The following is a 23,796-nucleotide window of genomic DNA, read 5'->3' as shown; positions in this document are numbered from 1 at the left end:
GGGGGCCTGGGCTCCACGACCGAACACTTCCAGGGACTTCCCTGGGGGTCCAGTGGTTAGGACTCTGCGCTTCCACTGCAGGGGGCATGGGTTCGATCCCTGGTCGGGGAACTAGCATCCCCCTTGCGCACGGAAATCAATTTTTTCCAGCTCTCTTCTGAGCGCTGACTTGCGGAGAGGTGGAGGGCGTGAGAAATGTGTCAAGAGTAGAAGACGGACGTGGTGAAACTATAAATATGCATTTATTCCACACCCCAAAGCTTAGGAAAGTAGCTGTGACTTTCCTGTTCAATTATGAAAATCAAAGCTGGGAAGCCAGAATGAAACCCAACACCATCACCTAATGAAGACACTTTTTGTGTTGATTACAGATTTTATTAAGGGTTTTTCAGTTTTACAAAAGGAGAGGTTAGTGGTTTGGCTTATTCGCAGGCCCAGCAAAGCTGGTGGGTCACTGCTGTCCAACCATGATTCTCACGCTTTGGACCCCCCGCGCCTCCTTGGTACCCCCACCCTCACTGACACGTCCTGCCAGGGATGGGTAACAATACATGCTAAATGCATCTCGTCAGCTAGGAACCAAACTCAAACCACAAGAGTTAAAGGGGAAAAGGTAGCAAAGTAATTTACACATTCCAAAAGATACAAGTCATTTCCTCGAATCCACAGCAATTGGAAATAAAATGGTGTTTACAAAGTAGCAATCATCAGTTGGAATATTATGCGTAAGATCACATATTTGTTACCTAATCTGTGAAACAGTTGACAGTAATGTGGCAGAACAAGTTACTTTGGTTCAGAATTCTTTTTATAAATTAAAAAATTTATTATTTTTTAGTAATTTTTGGCTGTATTGGGTCTTTGTTGCTGCGCGCCGTCGTTCACTAGTTGCGGCAAGCGGGGGCTACTCTTCGTTGCGGTGCGTGGGCTTCTCATTGTGGTGGCTTCTGTTGTTGCGGAGCATGGGCTCTAGGTGTGCGGGCTTCAGCAGTTGTGGCTCGCGGGCTCTAGAGCGCAGGCTCAGTAGTTGTGGTGCACGGGCTTAGTTGCTCCGCGGCATGTGGTATCTTCCAGGACCAGGGCTTGAACCCATGTCCCCTGCACTGGCAGGCGAATTCTTAACCACTGTGCCACCAGGGAAGTCCCTGGTTTGGAATTCTTAAAATCCCTCCCAATTTTCCGTGATCTTCCAGAGATAATCAGTGGCTCACTTAAATTTAAGGCAAAATCAAAATCAAACAAAAATCCCTTCAAATCTAGGAATTTGCAGGTCTGCAACAGCTAACATCCAGTAACTCTAAAATTTCCTTATGTTTCTAAGTTTACTATCATGGACCACAAAAATAGGTACTGAAAGTTTTAGTTTGGACAACTATAAGCAAAACTCCACCAATATTTTAAAATGAAAATACATTTTCATCATTTACAATGACTTGGTCTAATCCTCCAGGAATGGATCAGTAAATATTCAATTAGCTGAGATGATCTCTTTGTTATTCCATGAAAATGATCAAAACCTTTATCTGAGGAGACTCAAAAAAACTCTTCTCTCAAGCAGAATCATCATTCTCCTGGCACTGGTCCTCTCTCCAGCTGCAGCAGAGCTACTGCTCGAAGAAAAGCTATAATTCCTTCCACATGTATAAAAAGATTAGTGGGTGTTACAGGCCATCTGCATCTAATCCTCTCCCTTTCTACTAGGATGGATGGAAAAAACTCAGAAAGGGGTAGGAGGAACTTTGACCAACAGTCAATCGTCTAAGGAATTTTTGTTCCCCAGAGGACTCGAGGATGATGAACCTGAATATATTTCCCCGACCATGCCCTGCACTGACGAGAATCCAAGAATTAAGATCTAACATTGGTAACTTTAGGAACTGTTAAACACCTCTAGGTATATGGCATCTGAAATTACAAGCAGTGAGTTCTCAGAAAGTACCTGAATGTGGTTAATGTTGCAATTAAGTGAATGTTCTGAAGATAAGCTGCTACTTAGCAGTACTATGTTCTGAAGACAAGAACGTGAAGGCCCCCAAAGGCTTTGGGGCCAACCGTGCTTTGAGGTCACCAATATCCAAACACTTAACTACACCTCGGTATCTACTGAGTAGAGCATGAAGTAGAACTCCAAATACGTGAGGAAGTATCAACCTTCATCCATTACAAATAGAAAAAACCTCTATGAAACTTCAAAGGCTTATATAAGTATCATCTAACAGAAAAATCTCATTAATTCTACTGAGATTTATTATCATTTTGGAGATTAGGTTGAAATTTATCTGTACTCTTTGTGAAAACCGCTCATAAAAGAACCCAACAGAACCAAACTTATCTGTGGCAAAGTCTGGCTTCTAAGGGACAGCAGGCTGGGTCTGCTGCTTCCTTACGAGCAGCCAAGAAACCTGTATTCCTGCATGGACAGAGCACTCAGATACGCTGCAATGACAGCATCACGGCCCATTCAGCCTTATCTGCTTAGGCAGTTCTCACTCCTTCCTTTTTTTGTTTAGTGTTACCTACACCTGCATCTTAAAATTCTTCATAATTTAAACTTATGTTTCGTTATGTGGCACGTTCTTTCCATCTTGATAGTAACAAATTAGTGAGGTTTTACGATATCTTTATTCTTTAATTACAGAGGACAAAGTTCAAGACAAAACATTCCAATGTGAATAAAAATACCGTCAATATTAGATTGTTTTTAAATGAAACTCAAGGTGCTGGACTGAAGGTGGCTCTGCAGAGTCACCACCTGTTCCAACCTGCTTAGATCCCAGATCTATGCAGCTGGATTGGGTGGGTGTCATTTCAAACACCCTTAGATCCTGACTATGGATATCCCTCTGTGAATAAGATTTTTAACCCCTAATTGGAAACTATTCTACATTTAACAGGTCAATATTAAGGAATTTGAATTTACTCTCTGTTATTTCCCAGAATCTGATCTAGTCAAAGATACACCCAAATGAGATTAACACAGTGCTTTTTCACTTCAGTCTTAACACAATGACCAGTCAGTGCTCCTGGTGGAAAGATTACGGCTTGTGTCAACTGACAGTATTTCTTCTGCTGGACCTTATCTCCTATTACCCGTTCCATTGGGGTAGATTTTATGGCAGGTCCCGAGATAGGAACTACATTGCCACTGAATTACACACTACATTCTCAAGACTGATGTTAGAACAACTGGTTTCATGAGGCAGATGTCACAAAGAGTTAACAAAAACAAAAAATCAAGTGACTTGTTTTACACTGATTTTAAGAAAAAATTCATTAAGAGATACATGCTTAGCCTTTAAATATAGAATGATTGTATAAATTAGATTTCAGCTGAAAGGACAATTTAGCAAGTCAGAAAAAGCTCCCAGAAACATACTGAAAATAATGCCAGATATACAATAAGAAACGGATTTTCTATGGAACTTCCATTTATCCTTTAGCCACAGTTTCAATGATTATATTTTCTGATCCAAAAATCAGAACACGTGGTTTGTCAAAGGATCTCTCTGTGCGACTCCTGGGTGTAAGAGGCGGCGAGTGGTGCTTTTATTTTTGTGAGGCCAGACACTGTAACCACCGAGCATTTTAACAGCTTGCACCAAAGTGACAGACTAGAGGGAATCTGGATTGTTCCAGGAAAGTTAGTTAATATGGTCACCAAAGTTACAGTAACCATAACTGATAGCTCTTCCTGCCCTTATTCTACTAAGAAGAAATGTGACTCTCTTTTTCTCCTTTTTTTTGCATCTCTCTCAGGAGAGGGAGAGAGAGGGAGAGAGAGAGAGGGAGATCAAGACCACTGATCTGGAGGTCCCATCAGTTGCCGAAAGTTACATGTAGAGATAACTTTGCTGTCTACCCCTTCCCAAGAAGTCGGGGCGAAGCGAGTTGTACTGCTACGAGAGCAACAATTTAGGGAAACCCTCCAATGGAAGATTAGCTCCTAATCACATGGGGCAGTGACCCTGCAGTAGCCTGTGCTGAAGAAATCCTTGTGTTAGAAAAATGCTACTGTGAACAGGTAGACAGGAACTATACACCAGCAAAGGAGGGCAAGCAGGCAGGAAATATGTCAATGTATCAAACACACACACACACACACACACACACACACACACACACACGCACACGCACACACCAAGTTTCCTGATTAGTTTCTTTCCCCAATCCCTCTTCTTCAGTCCTGCTTTCTAGCCAGCGCCCACGGCAGGAGTGGTAGGACAATTAGCAGGAAAGCTTGGAAGGGTTCTACCCCCACTTAAAAAATACCTTTGCTTAAAAACACTTGCATATCCAGTGATTAGCAATTAAGATGTGAAAATAATTAACTACTTAGTAGTTAAATTCTACGAATTATCAAAAGTCCTGGCCTCCTGGGATCAGCAGCATTACAGATGGAAGTCACACGGCATTTCTTAAAGCTTTTTCTGAATGCTTAACAGGTCTCTTTCAGTGTTAATTGCACTTGTAAAACACAACTGTTTTTTTCCTTTAATCTCAAATCTGTTTTTTTTTTTCATTTATAAAAAGAGAAAAGGGTCAATTTATCATTTGCTCTAGCTTTTCTAAATTTGATACAGATTCCACACGAATTTGTGTGACAGGTATAAGGGGAGTAGAGTACAGTTACTTTCGGGAGATTGAACTTGTCCTCAAGACACTTCAGAGCTTGGACTGCAGTGACTTTAGGTGCTTGTAGTAAGATTCATGGACCTGCAGGGAAGGGAGAGAAAAAATTACTGATACGGAGTTTGCAATTTAAAATAGCATACCTGGACTTCCCTGGTGGCGCACTGGTTAAGAATCCGCCTGCCAATGCAGGGGACACGGGTTCAAGCCCTGGTCTGGGAAGATCCCACATGCCGCAGAGCAACCAAGCCCATGCACCACAACTACTGAGCCTGCGCTCTAGAGCCCGCGAGCCACAACTACTGAAGCCCGTGTGCCTAGAGCCTGTGCTCCGCAAAAAGAGAAGCCACTGCAGCGAGAAGCCCGCGTACTGCAACGAAGAGGAGACCCTGCTTGCCGCCAACTAGAGAAAGCCTGCACACAGCAGCAAAGACCCAACACAGCCAAAAACAAATAAATATATTAGTAAAATAAAATAAAATAGCATACTTTTAATCAAGAAATTATCTGAACCTTATTTGGATCCTGATTCAAAAAATCTGAAGTGGGGAGAAAAGAATTGAGCTAACTGGGGAAATCTGGACACTGACTGGGTAGCAGTTCATGATATTAAAGAATTACTGTTAATTTGTTTAGGTGTGAGAATGGCATTGTGTTTATGTTTTTTAAGAAGAGTCCTTATCTTTTAGAGATACATACTGAAATATCTATGAATAAAATTATCTGATATCTCGGATTTGCTTCAAAATAATTCTTAGCTGGGAGGTTCAGATGAAATGCAACTGGCCATGAGCAGACAGTTGCTGAAACATGACAAAGGGTACGGGGGAGATGCACTGGAGTATGCTATTTGTGTATACATTTGAAATTTTTCAATTGTTGCTAAATAGTTGGGGAAAACTAAAAACCTGCACACTGCAGGAAGACCTTGTTCCCTTCAGAACCTGCTGCTCAAATAAAGAGACTGTCCGAAGTGGCCATGAGAGCTTTCAAAGCTTTCAAAGATGATCACTCAGAGGCCTTTCCTGCCTTAATATTTAAATGAACAATTTCAAAAGGTGAAAAGACTTTTTTTTTTTTTTTACCTCTGTGTTGTTCAGTGGGGATTTCTTGGCCCATTCAAACAAGTTTTCGTACACATTCCCATCATAGCGGCCAAGCACAGAGCCCAGTGTCACATCCTGAAAATCAAATGCATCAACCAGAGCAACAGCGTCAGGGCGAATCACAGTCAGTAACTCCTTTACGCGCTCGTTCACTTGGGTGATTTGGGACTCTGTCATGATGCTCCCCTAAAAGAAACAAGCAAGCAAGCAGATATTACATAGGTACGTATAAATCTATTCATACGTGTATATATACACATACAACCACGAAGTAAACCACAATTATTTTTCTATAAAAAATTAAGAAATACATTAATAAAAGGACTTAAACTTAGAAAATACCTGAAGAAAATCCCCTGCGTTCCGACTGATTCCATACAGACAATACAAGAGACACAAATTCCTTAAGACGGCTTGGATGGATTTCTCTTGAATTTGGAGGAGTTTTTCTGAAAAGAGCTTAACTGCCACATAGTGGCAATGTGCCTAGAAAAAAAGAAAACACCAGAGTGCAAGAACCTTTGAAAAAGACTCAACAGTGATACAGTTTCTGCACTAAGAAAATGAGGCGGGTGGTGAAGGACGGAGAAGGGGAGGGGGAGAGAGGACCATCGCTGACCTCACTTGCTTGAACGAGGTCAACGGAAGTTAGGTTCCATGCTACCTCCTTGCTTTTTCTGCGAATCACTTCAGTTTGAAGGTTTTTCGCAGCAATTTCTACTAATCTGTTAAAAAAAGAAAAGAACTAGAAAACTGGAGCTCAAGGAAGTGATTGCTAGGACTTTGCCTCCCGCCTCTCCCATCAAGCCCCTGGCCACAGAGGCCCCTGTGGCCCTGTCCCAGCTCTTGAGGGTGTACTCACCTGGCCGCACGAAGCTTGTACGCTTCTGTCAGGCTGTCAGGGCTGTTGATATCTACCACGGTTGGCCAGACGGCCACTTGCTGTGGCTGGATGTGCTGGCTGGGCAGGTCATTCAAGTAGGACACCATGCCACACACCAACTTGCCTGAGTGCACCTGGTCATAACTTTTCATCAGGAACCTGAAAGTCACCGGGACACATGCTTTCAGCAACTATGCTTCTCGTGAAACAGAAATAAAACAAACTCCTGAAATGACTTTAAGCTGTGGGACAACTGTTTCATACTAGCCTGACCCCAAGAAAAAACCGTGGGTCAGGATGGAAGGCAAAAATGACATCTTTCTGGAACAAATATAATGAGAAGAGAAAACATGGGAATAAGAACCAACGGAAAGGACTCAAACATTCTTGAGAACACCTATGAGAAATCATGAATTAGATTCTCACCGGGCCGTCTGTAGCATCATGACAGTGTTTTCTCCCTCGAAGGTGCAGGTTGGGGTAAAATTGACATAAATATTTGGAAGTCCACTGCAGTGAGAATAGCCATGCCCGCCACAAGCCATCCGACATGCTTCAATACCAGTGTTAGTCGTCCAGGACGTGAAAGCCTTCAGCCCGGCAGTGAGGGCGTGAAGCTGAAGGGGGAAGCACAGGCCATCAGAACATCTGTGGTGCTGACAGCCCGCATTCCAATGAGACACACTTAGCCTCACTTAACAGCACTTGTCACTTTCAAAATCACTTGGCAGGGACGTCCCTGGCGGTCCAGTGGTTAGGACTCCACGCTTTCACTGCCAGGGGCCTGGGTTCCTGGTCAGGGAACTAAGATCCCACAAGCCACGTGGCGTGGCCAAAAAAAAATCAACCAAACAAACAGCAAACAAAATCACTTGCTATGCCATGTAAACTGAAAAGCAAGCTCATCTGATTGGCCTGAGCCAGCAACATTCCCCCACTCCCTTCTGAACTGTTCTACTTGGCAAAAGTGGCACCACTTAAGTTCCTTTGATTAATAAATGACCAACATGGTACAGTAATTCTGAAACTTAAAAACAAACCCACGCATCTTCACCTTTGATCCACTCTCAATTAGCAAACTCTCTCTGTATTTTGAGAATATATGGATTCTTTTCAAGATATCCCAATGTTTAATTTTCTCTGGACATGATCCAATGGGCAAATGTGAACTAGAAGGGTGCCCACAAGGGAACAAGACACGACGCAGACCTCAGGCAGCTCACTCAGGTCCCCTTGGCTGATGTCTTCATTAATCCGATGATAGGTCTCTTTCATGTATGCGCCTACAAACTGGAAGGCATAGGCAGTGGCCAGGAGGGGAAAGAGTTTATACTGCTGGGTTTGATAATCCAAAATCTGTGGTTCTGGTTCACTAAAGCATATAAAAAAAGGGGAGAAAAAATTAAATGCCTACACAGAGCTTCCTATGTGCCAGGTTCTGGTCTAAGCACTTTGAAAGCCTAATTTATCGAACCCTTATAAAGATCCTGTGAGGTTAACTTTTATTACCCCCATTTTACAGATGGAGAAAATGAGAGGTTAAGAACCTAGAGAGCTAATAAGTGGCAGATCCTTGATTTAAATCTAGGGTATCTGGCTATAGAAGACCACGTGCTTAACCACCTTGATGAGCTGCCTTAGTTGGACAGGATTTTCTAGCTGACTTTCATATTTTTCTTAGTCTTTCCAATCTAAGAAAATTGTATCTCATGGCAACTTCCGGAACCAAAGTTCATTAACTTCACAGGAGGAAGACAACATTAAAGGGGTCTAGATGGCTGAATAAACTATATTCTGACCACAATTTGAGGAGACCCAATGCACTGAGTTAAATATTTGAAGTCTAAGCAGGTCTGCTCGTATCAATTTCTTTATTCCTTCTTTAAGAGTAAAAAGTTTATCAAAGAGTCATGCCCAAGTAATAGGCAGTTGTAAGAATAAACCATGTCCACGAACACAACAGAGAATCAAGTTTAATGTCACTTTCACTATACCCGATTTGTAACTGTTAGTAGCAACTAGAATCTTCACACCACCTTCAGTGTTTTCAACATTTCATTTATAAAGCTCAAATAATATTACTGTTTTTCTTAGAAGGCTAAAAGTAATAATTAGGTGGTTATTCTCAACTTTCCACTTAAGGGAAGTCTAGGTTCTCAGACTCAGTACACTGCCATCCTAGCTAATTTTACAGCAAATGCACTTTCTCCACAACACATTTGGGAATTTTGATATTTGGATGGGGTCCAAGCCAGGTCTTCAGTACCAAGTTCATCTCCGACTCCACCCTTACCCTGGCTTGATTTCAGACTGATGCCTCACGGCACTGTAGCGGATGGCAATGGTGCATGCCTTAGACAGACACCGGGCGGATTCTCCCACAAGGAAGGACCTGATAAACACCATGGTCCCGTAGGTCAGCTTGTTACTCAGGGGTTTCACGTATGTGCCATCAGGCTTCACCTGGAAAAAGAATATGAGATGGATGCTTCCCTCTGTTAAAACCAAGTGGCAGTTTAGGCAAGTCGTTCTCAAAGTGTGGTCCCCAGAAAGGCAGCATCAGCATCACCTGATGCTCAGTCCCCACCCTGACCTCCTAAATCAGAAACTCTGGGGGCCAAGCACTCTAGGTTTTAGCCAGCCCTCCAGGTGATTCTAATGCATGCTAAAGTTTGAGCCCCACTGGTTTTGCAAAACAAAACATGCTCTTCATACCTGCCAACTGCTTTTGATTTCATGGTCATAATAAAAGCAGCTTCAGAAGTAAAAATCTGTTAGTACCTTCTAAAAGAACAGATCCTTCTAACCCCGTGATTATCAACAGCCACTGAAATCCCCGTCTGATACCTCTCCTCCTATTTTCTGTCTAAATATACCTGAGCGTGCTTCATCAGCATGTTTTCCCTGGGAATGCGATAATTGTCCATCTTCAGGTAGCCGTTATCCATCTCATCATAGCCAAATTTGGGGCCAATGTCTCCAACAGTAATACCTACCGCAGATGAAAGTCACAAGGTGTTTATGCTCTGGAATTCCTGGCTTCCCTCCTCTTCTTTAGTTATGTATTATACTTTTTGCAGAAGAAAGTGATTGGTTTAATTTTCACCTCAACATCAGATGAACAGTTCTAACCTGGTAAAGGCTTATGCGTCCCAAGTTCACGAATAGGTACAATGAAGGCATGCAATCCATAGCATTTCCCCTGAGTGATGAGTTGGGCGAGTACTATTGCATGATTTGAAGTCTTTCCAACTGCAACATCAAAGAGAACAAGAGAGGGAAGTGAGCAAACATTTTTACATTTTCAAAGAAACAAAAGAGGGGGAAAAAAGCATATGTTAAATATAACACTAGATTCCATCAATAAAGTGTGCCCAGAGAGCTTTTCTTATGACAGTGTCATGCCTAGTTTTCAGAAGGAAATCCAGTTAAGCTGATAGTTATTAAAATTCATTGAATTTTGGCAAAGCGATCCTTCATTTTTTAAATATATATAAACACATTTTTAATTGAGATGTAATTGACATATAGCGTCTAAGTTAAAGTGTACAGTATGTTAATTTGATAGCATTTTTAAAAAGTAGGCTTTTCTACTTATTTTTCATTCATTTACATAAATAAATTTTTAGGATAATTCTAGAACATTGCTTTAAATTACATCCTTTTTCTCCCTTAAGGCAGGGCTTTCGAAAACAGTAGCCACTAGCCACACGTGGCTGTTTACATTTAAATTAATTATAATTAAATAAAAGATTCAGTCCCTCAGGTCAGCTAGCTACATTTCAAGTGCTCAAAAGCTGAAAGTGGCTAGTAGCTACCACACTGAACAGCAAAGACAGAGAATATTCCATCATTGCAGAAAGTACTATGGGATACAGCTGCTTTAAGAGATTTTTGGTTAGTGCATCCAGAAATATTTCTTTTTTTGCATGCTAGTTTTTTCCTATCAAAACGTAACATCCCATATCAAAATATATAACGTGAATAACAAAATCCTTCAACCACTAATCTCATCTGAAATATATATCCTAAAACAATAACTCAGAATGGAAGACGATATTAAATAAATTTCATGTCAAAGCTATTTATAATAAAAATTTGAAAACAACTCAAATGCTTTCCAGTATGGAAATGACTAACCAAACAGGGAAAACTAAATTACTTTAAATGATGACTATGGAAACTATGCTAACACATGAGAATATTTAAATGAAAAACCACGAAAAGCAGAGTAAGATAGCTGCCCTTTCTGCGCTTTGTAAAACATATAAATATCTGTAACATGCAACACAAGAGAATGTGAAATATCTTAGAATGGTTTAAGCTCTAAGAAGCTTTTTCTATATTTCAAAATTATATTCTCATATAAGCTCTACATTCTAAACACGTTATAATAAATCTTAAAACATCCAATAACTGTTAAAAAATTCACTTACGCCCACCAGGCCACCACTTGATGGAGGTCACAGTAGGACTATTAAGAATGAACTCCTGGGTTTCAGGGTCATAAGTGGCTGTGGTTTCCAAGCCTCGAAGATGAGTTCCTAAGAAAATGAATTACACCTACTTCAGACAGAATACAGGAAAAAACAGGTACAGGGTAAAATCTCCTGCCCAGTCCTTTAAAGCTCTAGCATCTCAGAGAGTAACAAAATCTAACAACAATAGAACATCTGTAGATGAACTACAAATGGTTAATAACCAAGATACGTAATTTCCTAAGCTTAATTAATTAATATGTAATTTCCTGATTTGTTCCTATTAAGCTGAAAATACGAATGTCAAGCACATTCCATTTCTGTACTTGATTTAGTGCACTTCTGTGGCAGTGGACATGGAACATTTATTTAGATCAACCAAAAGAAAATGTAAAATAAAGGCAGATTAGAATCATAGTTTCGTAAGGTCACAGGATACGAATTTAACAGGGAAGTTAACTGACCTTTTAAAGGCATATCTAAGCTGTTAGTGTGCCAATTTCAACTCATTGGTATTGTGTCTACCACACCAATGCAATGTTCTGGAATTCTGTATTATAACAAAGAATGAGAACACGTGACAGGAAGAGACTCGGCTAAAGTTCTTGTAAACTGAGAATTTATTTCAGAATGAATGCTAGAAAGGAAAACAAGAACTTAAAAAGTTATAACCAGGACTTCCCTGGCGGTCCAGTGGTTAAGACTCCGCGCTTCCAATGCAGGGGGCGCGGGTTCGATCCCTGGTTGGGGAACTGAGATCCCACATGCCTTGCAGTGCGGCAAAAAAAAAAAAAAAAAAAGTTATAATCATTATGCGGAAAAGACCTGGAACAGTCACTTTTTTTAATTTCTAAAAGTCCAATAATAAAGTCCAAGTTCACCCTGCAGACTCAACACTAAGCCTTAACTTATTCCTGGCTGGTTCACTAGTGTGACTAGGAAGAGTTTCCATTTTATGTATAATGGAGACAGACAGGGATTCGTGTTTTAAATCCTAATACAAACGTGCCAAAATTATTTGAAAAAAGTTACAGAAAAATGTTCTAAGTGACACCCTCCTTAGTAATACTATCCTGTAGCCAATGCTGAGAACCTTTTACCAAACTGCTTTGATAATGCCAGATCTCATTAAACACTTAAACTGTGAAACACTTAGAAACTCCCGAGTTAAATAACAGAAATGGACAGTTTATGTGTGATCCACAACCTTTCCCTGTGTGGGAATCAAGGAATCAGACACTAAGACTCCTTTCACCAAAGAAGAAACTTTTATAGAAAACGAGGTAGCATATTAAACAGAACAGGTAATGACAAAACGTTTTCAAATGCACAACTGAATCAAACAGTATTCCACTTCGAGTTTTAGGAAAATCCTCTAAAATACTATTTACCACGGAAGCTGAAAGCCAAATTAGCAATCAAATGAAGATGAAGTTGTACAGGAATAAGGAGCAAGTGGAAAATATACACTAGACCAGCTGTTCTGAAATGTCTGAGTAGGAAAAGAGAAGCCAGAAGTAAACAAATGGTAAACACAGATACCAATGTGGAACGGATGCTACCAGGCACAGCCACCACCTCCAGCCCCATCCAGTTCATCCAGGAAAAGACAGGTGAGGGATGGAAAGAAAAAAAAAGGTGGTACAGGGACTTCCCTGGTGGTGCACTGGTTAAGAATCCGCCTGCCAATGCAGGGGACACAGATTCCATCCCTGGTCCGGGAAGATCTCACATGCCGCGGAGCAACTAAGTCCGTGCACCACAACTACTGAGCCTGCGCTCTAGAGCCTGCGAGCCACAAATACTGAGCCCACGTGCCACAACTATTGAGCCCACGTGCCACAACTGTTGAAGCCCGCACACCTAGAGCCCGTGCTCCACAATAAGAGAAGCCACGCAATGAGAAGCCCATGCACCACAATGAAGGGTAGCCCAACTCTCCGCAGCTAGAGAAAGCCCATGCACAGCAACGAAGACCCAACGCAGCCAAAAATAAATAAATATATATATATATATTTTAAAAAGCAGAAAGTATGAAATCAACTGCCCGGAAGTACAACTTATCTTATTTTTTCTAAACTGTGGCCAAAGCCACTTTCAGAACTTTACTGAATTTACTGAATCAAGGCACAAATAAAGTCAAGGTACAAAATGCTGCATGTTTTGGTTATATAAGCCACTCATTTCCCTTCAGCAAGTCAAAGAGCACACATTCTATTAATCTGTATTTCTTCTGCAATCTGTGCAAGTTCATTAAGGTATCAGTAGCAAAGATAACCAGAGAGTAATGAAGAAAAAGAGATGGGTTCAGGCTCTATATACACACAAATTCCGTACAACTTCAGTAAACTTGAAAAATCACTTATTAAGGAAGGCCTGACTTGTAATTCTTGACCTTCTGAAGGGGAACCATGAATAATCAATCAGCATGTCTGCGATAATATAAGCTTTTATTTCCACCGACCAAAGCATTGTCTGTGCCGAGACTTATATGTGTGAAAACCCTGGCCGCTGCAGAAAGACTGCATTTAAACAGATCTTACACAGCACGTGGATATGCCACTGCTGACACGTGGTGGACACTCCATGCATGCTAAGCTCGAAGAGCCCCGCCCAACCCAGAAGGTAGACTGAATGCACCGTACCATGACCCATCTCTGTCTGGGCATAAGTGCCAATGATCTCCAAGTTCCAGGTGGGCACGAAGAAGCGTTCCTGCTGTTCCTCGGTTGCCTGGTGAAGCAAGGTGGGCAGGAACATGCCCAAGTGAAGATCCAGAGGCCCAGACTGCCCTCGGTGCACAAGGCTTCAAAGAAATACCAAGGATGGGCATTTGAGAGAAGAGTCATCAGGTGTGAGAGAATCAGCAATTTGAACAAACAGAGCAAGGGAAGGAGAAAAAAAACCCTTCTGTTAAGTATGAATTAATGGGTGGACTTTATCATGGATGGGAGCACTGCCCTGTCTGTATTACTTTATAACTCTTAGCAATTTCCATTTTTCTTATGTTGGCGAGAAGTATTTTCTAAGGCTACTCATCTCTAAAATTAATTAATCTTGGTAGGGATTGGCTACCGATGCCAAAGCCTGTGCAGCACAAGACCATGTGCGCAAGGCAGAGGATTCGAGCCTTGCAATTAAAGTAAATAAAAAACCTGAAAAGGCTGGATGGAATGGAGACTATAAGTTGTACAGTGACTTATTTATTCTAATGAAAAGTTGAGACAGGAGAACATAGTGGTTCTTTTGGACAAAAGTTTCTCCAGGATCTAATTCCAATAATGCTTCTAGGCTAGAATCTTTTCCGTTTGTCCATAAAGCATCCAGCATTAATCCACATTCCTCACATAATTCTGGTCATTTCATTTGGATCCATCACAAATATCCAGCCACGTGCTACTGAAACAATGTAATACAAAAATTGACAGTGCTCTTCATCCCAATAATTAATTTCAGAAATAAAAAGACATGTGATTTTTAGTGAAGGCCGTAACATTTACAAATAACAGATTCATGCATAACAAGCTCTCCATTACAATTATATGGGAATTATCACAAATGATAATAAACATGTTAGTTGTCATTTTAAATCCACTTTCTAAAGTCATTCTTTTCCATTTAAAATTTGCAGGTGCCTTAGACTTTTATGTGAATTTATTTCTAATAGGAAATAGTTCTATATGGCTTTGTATTGTTGCATGCTACTGGCATTTTATTTAACTTCCAGCTCAAAATTAATCAATTCTATGTTACTCTTCCTGTGCTCATTATCTTAGAAATGAGCCTAAACATTTCAGTTTCAAAATTTCCCCAATTGTTCCACTTGAGGAGGAGAATAATCAGGACAGGGTGCTCTAGGCAGGGGCTGACATGTGATGTTTTCCAAAGAGGGCGGGGGGTGGGCTGAGCTTTCAGCTAACCAATTACATAAAGATTGAAGAATGCATGAATAACTTCCTCATTTTACAGAGAAATTAAAGCTGAGGTGAATTATGTGTCTTCAGGTCAAAAAGATAATGGCAAAACAAGGACAAGAATCTCATCTCCTAATCACGTCTTCTAGTGCAACCTGGGCTGAGGACAACAGTGGGGACACTAGAAAGACTTGCCAAAATCACATCTAGACTCGGAAGCATCAAAGTGGAAATCCTGTAAGATGTCACCACTGGTGCAAACTGGGTGAAAGGTTCACGGGACGTCTCCGTGCTATTTTTGCAACTTCCTATGAATCTGTAATCATTTCAAAATAAAAAGTTAAAAAAAAGAAAAAAAGTGGAAATCCCTGGAAAAACACATTCCAGGGATGAGAGAGTACTTTTCACGCACAGACAGGAATGTCAACTGTGCTGTTTTTAAAAGAATGATGTGTAGGAAGAAAAATTAATGTGCGCCTAGGAGCTAAAAGAAGAAAACTCTGAAGTAGGACTGAAAGCTGTGGCCTGGGGCCAGCCACTCACGGTGCTGAGAGGCTACTTTCCATGACTAGAAACCAGAGCGATTCCTGGTGAAGGAGAGGCCATTCAGAGGCGCCCAGACTCGTCATGGGTGGGCGTGTATTCGGGAATAATGAGGGGCACCAAGGGTTACCACAGAGTACACTCAGGAGGGCAGGGGTAAAACTACTTATAATCAGAAACTGTCTTGAAGCAAAAAAATGTTTTCAGGAGAAAAATGTCTCTTGTGACTAGGATAAGGATTATTCAGAAGTGGATGAAATGCAGAAATGTTACAAGGAGAAAGTGACCTGGATAGTTTTTGATTTAAATCAAGTATTTGCTATACCATTTATGCATGATAAAGATCATATATTATTTTTAATTAATTTATTTTAAAATTTCAAAGCACCAACATTTTGCTTGGTAAACCGTAACACCAGAAGGCCTTCCCAGGCTCTCCTACATGATACAGGGCTGGGAAGGCTAGCAGTCAATACTGAGGACAAAATTATCAGATTAATAATATATGAGAAAGGAAGAAATCAAAATAGCATCTCCACGGACAATATGATTATAATCCTAGGAAATCAACAAAAACAAAACACCATCAATAATAAATGAATTTAGAAAAACCAGGATTAAAAAAAAAAAAAAAATCACTCATTCTTATCCATTAGAACCATTCAAATAGAAAACCCTGGTAAAGAGAAAGGTGATTTATAACAGCAACAAAATATTTAAAAAATCTGTTAAGTAATTTAGCTCAGAATATTACAGATTTAATTAAGAGAAAATATAAATGCCTAACAGGATGAATAAAAGATATGAAAATGGACAATAGGAAAGAAATTGCTAATTCTTGGCTGAGAGGACTAAATAAAATTAATACTTCCCAAGAAAATACAGGGATTTAAGGCAATGGGTTTTAAATTCCTACAGGATATGTTTTCGAACTTGGCAAACTGAAATCAGAATTCATCTAGGAGAATAAGTATGCAAGGACACCAAATACATATAAATTGAAATATAGCAATAGTAGGCTTATTCTATCAGATTTTTAAATATCTTAAAAAGCAACAATGAGCCAAGCTTATGATGCTAGGAGAAAAATAAAGAAAAAAATTAATGTAATATATTTAAGGTTCCATAAATAAACTGAAACTATTACAAAACTCTAAGATGAACCAGAAAGAACATAACGAGGGGAAAGAGCTACTAGTTAATAAACACAAAAATAGTATGGGGTTCACTCATCTCTGTATCATACACAAGTCAAAGCATTAAACACAAATCAAACAAACAAAAAAGGGAATAAAATAGAAGATAATTATCCAAGATACGGGAAAAAGAAAACTTATACCTATTCAGAGAAGGATGCACTGAATACATAAGGCCAAAATGCTTAATCAAACAGAGGCAACAGAAAGAAATATTGGAAGGATACAATAAAATCTTGTAAGATCAATATGCAGATTCTATGTATTCAATACTCAAAGGAGAAAAACCCAGTTTACAGTAACCTAAACATGTAACATCCAGGCTCACTAGCACTAGAGGAATTAAAACTTTAACTCTTAGATATATATAAAAGTAGCAAAAAAACAAAGTAATCACGTTGATAGGACTATGGAGACACGAGTACACTAAGTACATCAAAACTTGTTCCATGTCTTGAGCAACAGAAGCTATGAAGTGTTCATTCCCTTCAGATGTAGTAATTCATTTCTGAGAAAGATATTCCAAAGGCATAACCCAAAGAACACAGTTTCTGTAAAGAGACTGATATTGTTATTACTGACAGTGGGGAAATTAGAATACCCAAGGAGCAAGTCTCATGGGAAGTCCAAAAGGTAAGAGAATCCCTCCTGGAAAAAGAAGACAGGAGACTCTCGGAGAGACAGAGCAGTGAGATACAGGGAGAGAAAGATTAGTGACTTACAAAATCGAGTTTACTATTTATTTTTCAAGTTTCAAAGGAAGAGTATTTTCACATTTGAGTATTAGTGATCGGAATTTGCAAAGAATCTGCACCACCATCTTCAAGGATGGTAAGTATGTACTACATAAGCTCTATTTTCCTTAATAATTAAAATAACAATAACAATAATAGAAAAGGCAAGAAGAATTCCTATTAAGTGGCCAGAACATGAAATGATCAAATACCTGTGAAGACCAAACACACTACTTGTTTTGTGACCTGGAGAAACGTATGGTGAGGATAACACCCCTGGACCACGTCCCAGACTGTCCCTTTAACACCAGAACCCCAGGAAGAGGGTGCCCTCCTTGGCCCAGGCCTCTGCCTTTGATTAAGGCTCGCGCACTCACAGACCAAATGTGTGTTGGGGCTTGTGTGCCTATACAGACAGGTGTGTATTTAGAGGAGGGAAGACACAATTCTTGAGGGAAGAGAGAAAACTGGTGACCTAGACTTTCTGCAAGTGGTTGAATTTTAAGATTCTTGAGGATTCTGGAATAAGCCTGAGAAATTTTGAGTCTCTCACTTCTCAGCGGCTACCCAGAGGTGAAAGAATCCCAAACTCGAAGTTATAGCCAATTCTGTGAGAACACTTAGATAATCACTGTTGACCAATGTTCCAAAGTCTCAGAATTTAAATGGTCAAATCTTCATCCTGTACAAGTTGCTCTATTTCCAATCCCGTTGGTGTTGAAGTACTTTTTATATATTCTACATAAGACCGTACTGTCACAGGATGCAAATTAGCCAACAAACTGACTGGCTTCTCTGGAAAAGAACAGCAGTCAGTGAAGCACAACTAATATGAACTGACAAAGTTCCAGCAAGAAACAAGACCTAATCTTAAAACTCTGTTCTCTAAATAAACCATAAAGATTGAGACAGAGTTGGTTCGAATACAAAAAAGCATTCGAAAACTAGAAGGAATAAGGGAAAGAAAACTCTAACAAATACAAACTCGCCCAGAGCAACAAAGGACCTCAGTTCAACGTTCTGGGCTCCTCAAACCAGTGAAGTTCAAGTCTTCATTTCCTCCTCTCTTCCTTCAAATATACATTTGAAATGTACCTTATAGATAGAGGCAGAAGGATTAGACCAACAAGAGATACACAGATCAGACTCACTTAGCCTCACAACAGTTTACTTCTTATGCCCCCTATTTCAAAGCTATCTCAAGATAACAAAACACGAGGGCACACTCCAAGAGAGGAACATTGTAGGAATGTGATATTCCTTCCGTTAGGACACCTTCCTTCAGGTCTGTCATCTCAGTGTTGACCATCCTGAAGATGGCCATGGGTGTTTGGCAGGGTGTTCATAAAACTGTACCATGACCAGAATCTGCAGTTCCCACAGGCATTATGGGAAAGAACATTTCCTTAAACCAATTTGCAAACCAGAAAGCACCAAATCAAACACAAAAATGAAGTCTTCCTGATATCTGCATCCTTTTCTCATTCTTTTTCTTTACTTTCCTTTATTTACATAAGGGAAGCATTATGAACCGGGCAGCTCAAATTCCAAGACACTCAAACCTGTCAGTGGCCTCATCTATGAAAACAAACCTGTTTCACAAGACTAAACACAAAACTTTTTGAAAGTAGCCAGGTTTTTAGGAACAATTTAACCAAGAATTACTGGTAATATAAAGTCCATGGACATGAACAGAAAAATGAATAAAAAGCAATGAAGAGCATCGTGGACTTTTTCCCAAACCATCTCACAACCTTCACCACTCTAACCCTCTGCCCCTTTAAAATCCACATCTTTAACTTCATTAAAGCACAGCATCTTCCAGATGTTGCTGAGGCATGAACCCTCTTAAGAATTTGCAACTAAGTCTTTAATCAGACACCAATACAATGGGGCGCTTTGCCGTATTTTCAACCCCATCTTTCCAAACTGCTCAACACCCATTTTAACGGATGTATGCAGCAATGGTAACGAGCCTTAAAAAATAACAATGACAGATGCTTCAGGCCAGAGTCTTGGACCAGTTTAAGGGGAAAGAAACTATCAGAAAATAAGAGGCTGAATTTTACTTAAGATTTAACAATTTAAAAATAAAACCCCAAATGTGTAGCAGCAGAAAAAAGTCAAATGCCAGGAGTCATTTTTGTTTGTTCGTTTTGCCAGGAGTCATTTGTTAACTGCAGTCCTGAGGTGGGTTACCCGCTGAGCCTCAAACGTGGACTAACCGTGGCCCATTTCCGTCTGGGCGTAGGTGCCAATTATCTCGAGTCCTTTGGATGAAAGCAGCCATTTCTCTTGCTGAGCAGTGGTGCCCTGATTCAGCAAGGTAGGAATAAACATGGAGTAATTGAGGCCCACAGGTTCCACAAAATTGACCAAATGTAGTCTACGGGAGAGAAAAGAAAAGGATCTCAGCCTTACTCTGGAAACTGCATTCTACTACCAATCCCGCCAGATGGCTGTGGCCCTGAGGATGAAGGTTAGAAAAATTTAAACCTCTTTCTTAGGAAATTAAGACTAATATTTATCATTTACTACCTAAAAAGCCAACAGCAGAATCTAGTGGAATCTCTTCTCCCCCTAGTCATTTCAGGGCCAGAATTCTGAATTTCATACTTAATCCAGGAAGCAAATTCTACCATGTTTTAGCCTCAACCCCCTTTTGTTTATCATACTGTTGGTGTTATTTGTTGGTTTGAGTTTTTGGAGGATCTGCCTATTTGTTTTTGGATTATTTTCAGGTTTTACTTGTTTTGAAAATCAAAAGACACTCCACAGAACACTTATTTGTTGACCTGTTAACAAAATGTCCCAAAGAAGAATAATTTATACTATCTTTCCCTAGTAACTGAAGCAAATGTCCGGGATGGTACATATACGTTCTGGGGCCAAAGCACACATCTCTACAGGTCTTCAGAGCTTAGAAACGGCTAAGTAGGTAATGTGAGTGCTAAAAATTTATCACAACCGGTCTTTGAAAATTATTCCAGATTAAGGGAACTCTAATCATAATGAAATTCAGTCTTCAACGATTTTCTCACAAAAGAGAATCTGTGAGATGATCAAAATACGAGTTACGTACACTAGTCAGCCTCGGCTACATTGTGCTGTAGCTTTTTTAGGGGTCTATTCTGTCAGATCTATCTATATAGAGAGCTTCAAGGGCTTCCCAGGTGGCGCAGTGGTTAAGAATCCACCTGCCAATGCAGGGGACATGGGTTCAAGCCCTGGTCCGGGAAGATCCCACATGCAGCGAAGCCACTAAGCCCGTGCGCCACAACTACTGAGCCTGCACTCTAGAGCCCGTGAGCCACAACTACTGAGCCCGTGTGCTACAACTACTGAAGCCCACGCGCCTAGAGCCCGTGCTCCACAACAAGAGGAGCCACCGCAGTGAGAAGCCCGCGCACCGCAAGGAAGAGTAGCCCCCGCTCGCCGCAACAGAAAGCCCGCACGCAGCAACAAAGACCCAACACGGCCAAAAATAAAAGTAAATAAACTAAATAAATTTATTTAAAAAAAGAAAAAAAAAGAGCTTAGGGTACAAAGTAAGTACCACCTAACTGACCCTCATGACTTTTCAAGGGATGGATTGGAAGCAGTGTCACCGCCAGCCTATCCTGGCTTGTACAACAAGCAGAACATGAATTAAGGGAAAGGGGGGGGTAGGCTGCCAATTCACATCTGGGGAGGCCCTGAAACCATCCCACCACCTTTCAGGGGTGCTGGGGACAGATTCAAACATCCAAGGAATGCCTGGACTAGTCAACATCAGAAATGCTTTTTAATCCTAAGGTTCTATGATTTTCACACAAATATCAAATATTAATTTAAACTGAGGGTTTCCCTGGTGGCACAGTAGTTAAGAATACATCTCCCAATGCAGGGGACACGGGTTCGAGCCCTGATTCGGGAAGATCCCACATGCCGTGGAGCAACTAAGCCTGTGTGCCACAACTACTGAGCCTGTGCTCTAGAGCCCGTGAGCCACAACTACTGAGCCCACGTGCCACAACTACTGAAGCCTGCACGCCCTAGAGCCCATGCTCTGCAACAAGAGAAGCTACCACAATGAGAAGCCCGTGCACCGCAACAAAGAGTAGCCCCCCGCTCGCCACAACTAGAGAAATGCTACGCGCAGCAGCAAAGACCCAACACAGCCAAAAATAAATAAATTAAATAAATTTTAAAAAAAACCTTAAAAAAAAACAACCTTAAACTGAAAGGAGAGAAAGAGGGGAAAGGAGGTATAGAAATACCAATCAGCAGCAACTTCCTGCTGCTGTACTACAAAGAGAAGTAAGGCTCTTTGCAAAACATATTCATCACTAAAGTGGAGACAAGTAACGAGGAGATAAATGTAGAAACTGGCCTCTCAACGGCAAGGGCACCACAGCACTCCCTCACAACCATGCTTTACTAAAGGAGGAAATGAACCTGCGAGAATTTCTGAGAAATAAAACCAGTAATTTAGGTGCTAAAAATGGTGGCAATATAAGACACTCCCAATCCCTTGACGGAATTGAGGAGGCTCTGGGTTGGTAAAATGATGACACTGACACGAAATAATTAACTCTAGGAAACTGAGAGGGAAAAATATATGACACAAAATAAAGACTGTCAAATACTTATGTTTTCATAAACATACTGAGATTTTTTTTTTGAAGCCACTTGAAAGTTAACTCGGGCTTCCCTGGTGGCACAGTGGTTGGGAGTCCACCTGCCGATGCAGGGGACACGGGTTCGTGCCCTGGTCCGGGAAGATCCCACATGCCGTGGAGCGGCTGGGCCCGTGAGCCATGGCCGCTGAGCCTGCGCTCCACAGCGGGAGAGGCCACAACAGTGAGAGGCCCGTGTACCGCAAAAAAAAAAAAAAAAAAAGAAAAAAAAGAAAGTTAACTCAAGAACAAAATCTGAGTGCTTGTTTTTAAGTTATGTTTAATCCCTCCTGAAGATGCTTTTCAAGCAACTAGCTTTAAAAACCTAATAAGGATAACAGAAACCATGAATGATTCTCATCAGAATTTTAAAGTACTTTTAAGAATATTTTACAGTTTTTGCATAGCAAACAGTATAGTGAAAAGACAAAATTACAGGAAAGGGGATTAGGAAAGTAACTCCTATTCCCCAAACAGCAAAGTCTTATTTTCTCAAGGAATGGAGAGATGAATTCTTTCACTGCTCAAGTTGAGAAATCTCTAAGTACTTTACTAATACTTTAGTCAATTTCAACATACTCTCATGAGTTTTATTTTGTGATAGAGAAATTGCATGTAAAAGAGACCAGTAAATGCCCCAAATCCCCAGAGAAATATTACTATATTTCATTAATTATAGCATCCTTCTCCTCACAGCCAATTTTAGCATTTAAGAAATCTGATGCATCTCACAATTAATGGTACATCATAGTTAACTTTGTTAGTGATACATAAGACATGGGTGTGAGTGACAATCGATGGCGTTCAGTAATTGCCAAGACTAATTTTCAATCCCCTTCTCTAACATACATGGATCTCCCTGTCACATCCCAGAAATACTGGAAAGATGTCAAAGGGTATGCCAAAGTTTGTACTTTGTATTTCGCCAATAGTGAGGTCTGTGTCATACAAAATGATACGCAAAACAGTTGGCTGGTGTCCACTGATCTTTAACTCACATAAAGGACTTTATTTCATTGTGACTTCACCGGAGTCTGGTTACACGTTGTGCACCACCACAGATCATGAAATCTTCTAACCAACTCTGAAACACACGGCATCAGCCATTTTAAAGTAAAACAAAACAAACCTCCTCTTTTGTGTTGTTTTAAGGAAGAATAAAATCTTACTAATTTTTTAAAGTTCACAGACCGAACTCAGGAAAATTAGAAACATAATCTTCTAGGAGTTACTCCACCTCAATATCCTCACAGCCATGAGTTACAAACTTTAAAAATAAAAAAAAAGCATTTGGAAGTTAATAAGTACTCTGACTGGACTACCAAATGAACTGTATTTTTGTAACTAAAATGGAAAGGAGTTCTGAGTGTGGTCCTAAGGGCTGGAGTAAATCATTTCCTCTTGACAATAATAACCAGGTCAAATAGAAAATAATTATATACCATATGTATTTGCAGCAGTAGTATGGGGAGGAATGCCTACTGCTACATAAAGGCAGAACTTGTAACATATTTCATTTTTCTTGGCTCTTAAATATGTACCATTCACACCATTTATTCTTTATTGATGAAAATATTGGAGTTCTTCTAAAATGTAGAGGCCTAAAACAGGAAATGCCCAGGAATAAGCGAGAAGTGTAAGAGATGCTGAAAGTC

At 40.3% G+C, this 23,796-nt stretch overlaps 1 protein-coding gene across 3 annotated transcripts in view; it reads right to left on the bottom strand.

The window, feature by feature from the left end:
* Nucleotides 1-365: 365 nt before the first annotated feature.
* Nucleotides 366-23,796, bottom strand: part of ACOX1 (acyl-CoA oxidase 1) — a 24,841-nt gene continuing 1,410 nt past the window's right edge. Inside the window, exons 2-14 of one of the 3 annotated variants that reach the window (XM_079904456.1) lie at nucleotides 19,709-19,869; nucleotides 13,742-13,902; nucleotides 11,055-11,162; nucleotides 9,751-9,870; nucleotides 9,495-9,610; nucleotides 8,912-9,081; nucleotides 7,828-7,990; nucleotides 7,045-7,235; nucleotides 6,598-6,777; nucleotides 6,355-6,460; nucleotides 6,078-6,221; nucleotides 5,715-5,921; nucleotides 366-4,713 (exon numbers count right to left, since the gene is read on the bottom strand). In XM_079904456.1, coding sequence (XP_079760582.1) covers nucleotides 4,663-4,713; nucleotides 5,715-5,921; nucleotides 6,078-6,221; nucleotides 6,355-6,460; nucleotides 6,598-6,777; nucleotides 7,045-7,235; nucleotides 7,828-7,990; nucleotides 8,912-9,081; nucleotides 9,495-9,610; nucleotides 9,751-9,870; nucleotides 11,055-11,162; nucleotides 13,742-13,902; nucleotides 19,709-19,773 — 1,782 coding nt within the window. In that variant the 5' untranslated portion in view covers nucleotides 19,774-19,869 and the 3' untranslated portion in view covers nucleotides 366-4,662. The remainder of the gene's footprint in view (nucleotides 4,714-5,714; nucleotides 5,922-6,077; nucleotides 6,222-6,354; nucleotides 6,461-6,597; nucleotides 6,778-7,044; nucleotides 7,236-7,827; nucleotides 7,991-8,911; nucleotides 9,082-9,494; nucleotides 9,611-9,750; nucleotides 9,871-11,054; nucleotides 11,163-13,741; nucleotides 13,903-19,708; nucleotides 19,870-23,796) is intronic. The other 2 variants (XM_079904457.1, XM_079904455.1) reach the window with 2 other exon arrangements.

The sequence above is a fragment of the Stenella coeruleoalba genome (assembly GCF_951394435.1).
Source record: "Stenella coeruleoalba genome assembly, chromosome: 19".
NCBI classification, from domain to species: Eukaryota; Metazoa; Chordata; class Mammalia; order Artiodactyla; family Delphinidae; genus Stenella; species Stenella coeruleoalba.
This window is presented reverse-complemented; position numbering and strand designations above follow the sequence as displayed.